Source organism: Helianthus annuus, chromosome 16 (assembly GCF_002127325.2).
Source record: "Helianthus annuus cultivar XRQ/B chromosome 16, HanXRQr2.0-SUNRISE, whole genome shotgun sequence".
NCBI lineage: Eukaryota > Viridiplantae > Streptophyta > Magnoliopsida > Asterales > Asteraceae > Helianthus > Helianthus annuus.
In genome coordinates, this window is record NC_035448.2 from 205,519,438 (window position 1) to 205,525,961 (window position 6,524).

A 6,524-nucleotide genomic window follows, 5' to 3' on the forward strand; every position below is an offset into this window, starting at 1 on the left:
GAATAACTAAGCTAGAACGAATTAGAGCAGGTTATGAACACTTACAAGAGTCCTAATGACAAGAAGGAAGCCCTATGAACCCTTGTTGATGACCAGAGAGCTCCAGAATTGCTCTTGTGAATTTTTGAGAATGCAAGTCTTGAATGATCACAACTACAAGACCCCTTTTATGGAACTTTGATCTCATAAGGAGCTGCCACAATAGCCTAGGAATGTTGCAAGATGGTTACAAGTGCCCCTAGATGCATGTAAGTTGATTGGTGAGGCTTTAGAGTGGGTAACAACTGGTTACAACTCGGAATCAGGGCCTTAACTGCTATATCCCGATTTCTGTCGCTGGCAGGCCTCGCGTCACGCCTAGGGCCCTAGGTGTGACACCTAGCCCCATCTGATCCTCAAATCTCTTTTAATGTTGAAGTTTTGGTCCTTGGTCCTTTATTACGTGGTTTTGGCTATCAATCTTGCTCATTAGACCCTCAAACTTGATTTTTAGGGACCTTGGGACATTTACAAACATGGTAAAGTCCTCGGTTAACTTTGCGCTCACCCGAAAAGTCATGAAATTCGACGTTGACGCATTTAGCCCTTCGTGCACGGTTTTGATCATAACTTTCTCATACGATCACGAAACTTCATGAAATTTTTACCACATATTCTAGTGAGTATATTTCATTATTACAAGTCTTTGGGTTTGCCAAAAGATCACTCAGAGGTATAAATTCAACATGTTGACACGTTTAGACCCTGTAGTTTGTAATTCCTCACTTTCTTACATTTTCCGCTTCGTATGATCCATGATTCATCCGTTTAGGGTTATAAACACCATGTAGGGTTATTTTAGAGCCTATTTATCCATTGTTGACACTTTGGACCCTTATATTCCATAGTTTCACTATTTGTCAACTTTAGTCCCTCTAAAGTATGTTTTCACATATCCAAAGCCTATGCCACGTGTCAATGCATTATTTGACGTAAATTTCCAAGGTGTTACATTACTCCACTCCCCGATGTGTCCGCCCCGGTTTTGTTGTTTTAATGCGGTCGGGGTGTGACAGATTTGGTGCTTCCAACAACTTGTAAGGCATAAAATGGGTGGTTTAATATATTGATCCACTAGGCTAATGGTCGCGTTAAACGCGGCTTTAATGAAAAACTGATTATTTATGTCCAAAATTTTATACTATGTAAGAACACATACATTGGAGGACAAAAAATTATTCAAATCATGGAAAAACTTCCTTGTAGACCACATTAGTTGTTTTATTTGTTACATTCCCATCTTTATCCAGTAAAAGAAACTTCACACCGGCTCTGCTTTTGACTCTTGATAATGCAACATAAAGTTGACCATGTGAGAAAACTGGATATTTTAGATACAATCCAACCCTTGATAGAGATTGTCCTTGACTTTTGTTTATAGTCATTGCGAAGCATACAGATAAAGGGAACTGTCATCGTTGAAATTTCATAGGAATTCTTTGTGTCCCTACGTTTCCTCCGGATATAATCTCAGCTTCTATAACACGTTTGTAATGTTTAGTAATACGTAATCTTGTACCGTTGCATAAACCATTTTGTTGATCAATATTTCAAAGCAACATTACAGGGACACCGACTTTAAGGACTAATCGATGATTTGGCAAACCGAATATCTTAAGACCATTAAGAACATCAGGAGAATATAGTTTATAGTGTGATGAATCCTTTGCATGGTCAGTTTGACAAATAATATCTGAGCTCAAATACTCGACTTCTTCACTAGGAAACAAGGCAAGCAATCTTTCATTTATTTCTTGCACAACTTCATGTGTTGGTGCCAGTATAGTTCTTTCAGCCAGATAATCTTTATCTTTGTATAGTTGTAGAAGTGAAGGGTATTCAAAGTCGATAAAGTCTGACAAAAGATCCACAGAGCAATTGATTAAACGATCTTCAGGAATATCTATAACGACCTCACAATCATTACTATCACCAATCTTTCCCTCGCCCAACTGAAGCAACCAGTTTGCAACAGCTTTCGTCTCTTCTATTTCAGATGTGTTGGCTCCCACAGTTAACCTCATGTTTTCATTAAGGTAAGCATCTTGCAAGAACTCCAAATATAGGACGAACTGATTGAAGCATCGATTTCTCGTCTACCACCATTCGGTATAACCAGAAGTATTTGCAAAATCACCACCCAACACCATAACTTTACCACCAAAACTCATCTCCGAATTTACTGTAACATCAGTTTTGAAGATATCTTTCTATGTTCGGTCAAGTGCTTCAAAAGAAAGTCTGTGAATCATCGGTGCTTCATCTCAAATTATCAACTTTGTTTTTTCTCAACAAATTCGCAACCTGATCATCTGCTTTAATATGACACATTGAGTGTTCTGTTAAAGTTAAAGGAATATGAAACCTTGAATGTGCAGCCCGTCCACCAGATAACAAAAGAGAAGCAATTCCACTTGATGCATCGTTTAATACAATATCTCCTTTACATCTGATGGATGCAGGTAATGTCTTCAACAAAAACGTTTTACCAGTACCTCCATAACCATAAACGAAGAACAGACCACCGTTACTATAATCAATGGCTTGCATTATGTCATTAAAAACTAAACGCTGCTCATTCGTTAGACTGCTTAAATGATTATTAAATTCAGCACCAGTATGACTTACATCGTATGAAAGCTCGTCAGCTATTAAACGATTGCCTGCTAAAGATGTTGATTCACTAACGGTGTAAGGCGTAGAAGGAAACCGAGATAGGTTTGAGTTATTACGTAGTAAATAACGTTCAATCTCCAGCAATGTTAAGTTCTTTATTTGTTCCTCTGGTAGGGATAAACCTATTATATAACCCTACAAAAAGTAACTTGGGGTACCTTAGCCTAACTTAATAGTTGTGTCTCTTCACATCACACCCTTACATTAATAAACACAAAAAGTAACTTGGGGTACCTTAGCCTAACTTAATAGTTGTGTCTCTTCACATCACACCCTTACATTAATAAACACATACCATATATTAAACACATGTTCTACAACCCAAACCAACATGTCCCAATATACACACCCCTTTAAAAAATTATATTATACATATTTACAAAAACCAACTTTACTTACCATTTACTTTTAATTTTGTTATTTTAATTCATCTAGATTGTGTAGAAATTGGATATCAAAATGAACGGGGAGGGTTATACTTTATAAGGACTCGAAGGCACCACTTTGAATCAGTGGGTGGTATCCTTTTGTTTTGAATCGATGCGACGACTTACGTTTCATGAATCATCGTTATTAAATTAAACGTTTCAAGGTTTCTATATTGTGATGTTTCAATATTTTGTTCATTTGTGGATCACTCACCCATGTAATATATGTATAAAATCATCACACATTCATTTTCTTAAATGGAATCTTACCACCGCCATACCGTCATGCATGTACTTATTGTTAGTATTTATATACATTTGTATTTTCTTTCTTTGCATTATATATTATTAGTGTATTATATACATTTATATTTTCTTTTTTAACGTCTCGCTTGCGGTATACACATATAATGTATTTATGTGTGGATCCTCGGGGGCAAAATTGAAAGTGCACTAATTTTAATGTTATTTTACTAATTTCGTGAACATAACATTAAAAAGCGAGAGACCGTTAATCATGCATCATGTGATGATGTTGATAGCCGAAACACAAGAGGGTTCATGCACCAATCGGTCTTTTGCTGAGTGTTATGTGCGTTATGTCCAATGCTTGATGCAAAACTACTATCGAACCCGGGGTCTCACTGGAAGCAGTCTATCTATTCCTACGTGGTAGATGTAAGGTTGTCTACATCTTACGCTCCTCAGACTATACCTTAGCTTTGCTATTGGTTTGATTTACTGAGTATGATGATGGTGATGATGAAGAAGAAGAAGAAGTTTAAGTTCAATAAGAAACACTGAAAAACTTAGAAATCGAAGAACTAATTTTATACATAAAGATCATTTTCAAATAGAAAAAGAAGTCATTTTTACATAATTTTTTTGAAGCCTTTTCCTATAAATGCATGTAGAATTCGTTCAGTTTTTTTTTAAATACTGTTTTACAATATTTTTTTTTGTAGAATGCCAATTTTGTATGCTTTAAATATGTATAGAAAATAAAACACAAATATATTCTTTTATTTAAAACTTATTTTATATTTCCCGCCCCAACGCGCGGGTTGCTTCAACTCGTTAAAAATAATACTTAACATAGTGAAAATATTATAAATACTATTAGATCAGACAAAATCCTTAAAATATTAAATATGAAATGGCTTACCTTCAATCCGTAAAAGCTTTTGACGATTGTATAAAATTCCATTAGCAAGGTACTCCCATGTGTTTTCCCAAGCATGTTCAGGCCTAGATAATGTATTAGACGACAACATTGTAGCAAAAACATTCCGAAGATAGTATCCTGAATCGGTGTAGTATGCCTCTTTAATAACTTCTATATACTCCTTGTCGTCATCTAAAATGACCCTAGCGCAGCATGCATCCGTAAATGTTGGGAACACTTGTCCATTAACAGTTCAGATTTCTTCAAAAGACTTAGGACCTGCTATATTATTAAGTAGGATTCTTAAAAAATAAGCCTCTCCCATAGAAGGATTAACACAATGAATACAAACAATGTTTTGCCTATTATCTGTTTACCCCATTTCCTTTCCTTCTGCTTCCAAACAAATTTACTTGGGAATTCAAAATAAGTAAGTGTACGCGCCAACTCATCATTTCAGTTTTTTTTCCATCCACTCCAAAAACATAGTAGAAGAAACAGATGGTTTTTGAAGAACGTTATCAAGTTCATCATCAGGACCATATACAACATTTTGTTGATCTGGTAGATGAAACGGAAGCCTAATTACAGAAGGATACCTATAATAAACATCATATGGATAGATGCGCCATGAAGCTTCACACGATGAGAGATATCTACAATCATAATGAATTAGGATTTCATATTTTCCATTTTCTCGTTGGCCTTCATCAGCATTCTTTACAACTTCAACTTCGGCCCTATCAGGTCCTTTGTTAATGTATCTAAACAAATACTTAAATGAAGTAGCCTGGGTACAATACTCGACATTAATGTGTGCCTGATATAATGTCTTAGTAGGGTTTTGCTATATGGAACTACACTTCTGTTATCAAGTGAACACAAGATTTCTCAACAAATAATCCTGAATCTGCTCGTCTATTAACTGGATAACCTTCTGAATCTATAGTAGTCTGATCATAGAATTTCTTAGCAAATTTCTTCGAACACTTACCTTGAACCATACACGGACAACTTGGTTTTGCAATACCACAAGGTCCGTGAATCATATAGTCACTGAAAAGAGTATACAGATCTGGATCTACATTTTTGTCAGGTATCTCAGCAGAAATAAACTTATCAACATGCTCAACAGAAAGAAGCTTAATTCATCATTTAATAACAAACAGATATGAGCGTGCGGTAAACCTCTTTTTTGAAACTCTATTGTATAAACAACTGCAATAGGATTATAAAATATAAAAAATAGTTATATTTTGAACTTTTTTTATAAACGTGATAGACCAAAAAAATTATAATAAACCGCGTTTGAATGACATGGATGATTACCTGCCGAAGCCTTGCCGAATAACGATTTCTCTCGCAAGTCTTTCATCATTGAGTCCAACATAATTTTGAACAGTCGGCATAAAATGTCTGGTCTATCCTCTGGATTAATGTTCTTGTCCTTAAGAAATCTTTTAATCTCTGGCCATTTAGGATTACACGTGATTGTAATGAAAAAATCCGGATATCCAAACCATTTACAAATAGCCATCCTATCATAATAATTTTCCCACATGTAACGCGAACCACCAGTAAAGGAAGACGATAGTATTACACGTGTTCCAACAGTTGACATATCCGGATTACTATTTTATAAATTTTTTTAAGTTTCTCATACGTCTCTGATATAAGATTTTGCTATTGTAAACTTATATAAAGTAAACGATCACTTTCAATCATCGTATAGATGTCAACCAAGAACTGTTGTAAAAGTCTTTGAGCATTTAGAATCAAAGAGAAATGATTTACTCTATCTTGAACATGGTAAGAAAAATATTCTCTCCACGAACATTTAGACACTTTCTTCTTTTTGGATAACCTTCCTTCTCTATGAAGAAATCAATTCGATAACCATCTTCACCAAATGGAAAAACAATGGACACTGAAGAGCGAGATACGATGGATGGAGCTCATTAATAGCCCATCTTTTTTTTATTCTCCAACTCTAAGTGCAGCAACTTGAGCCGATGTTGGTAGGTTGTATATACGACCATCTTTAGAGCGATTTGCCTTAAGCCATAATTTAAGGTCAACCTGAGGATTATCAACAAAACGATCTCGTACACACCTATAGGTTTGAACCAACTCATTGTTTGAATCTAAAATCTGGGTTGGGTATTCTATGATTTCAGTGTCAAGTGAATTAGAAGTTGCGGTTAATTGTTTCTTTG

The 6,524-nt window shown here is 35.4% G+C and overlaps 1 protein-coding gene across 1 annotated transcript; it reads right to left on the bottom strand.

The window, feature by feature from the left end:
• Positions 1–4,759: 4,759 nt before the first annotated feature.
• Positions 4,760–5,929, bottom strand: LOC110920437. The gene is made up of 4 exons (XM_022164650.1): positions 5,638–5,929; positions 5,476–5,526; positions 5,303–5,389; positions 4,760–5,058 (listed from the first exon to the last, which is right to left on the bottom strand). Exons 1-4 carry the CDS (start codon positions 5,927–5,929, stop codon positions 4,760–4,762), a joined length of 729 nt encoding a protein of 242 aa, XP_022020342.1.
• Between the last annotated feature and the right edge of the window lie 595 nt (positions 5,930–6,524).

Coding starts and splice junctions, on each gene's coding strand:
- LOC110920437 (XM_022164650.1), bottom strand. CDS start 5,929: ATGTCAACTGTTGGAACACGTGTAATACTATCGTCTTCCTTTACTGGT. Junction 5,527..5,637: donor ATTCGGCAAGGCTTCGGCAG/GTAATCATCCAT, acceptor ATCCTATTGCAG/TTGTTTATACAATAGAGTTT. Junction 5,059..5,302: donor TTGTCCGTGTATGGTTCAAG/GTAAGTGTTCGA, acceptor ACATTAACAAAG/GACCTGATAGGGCCGAAGTT.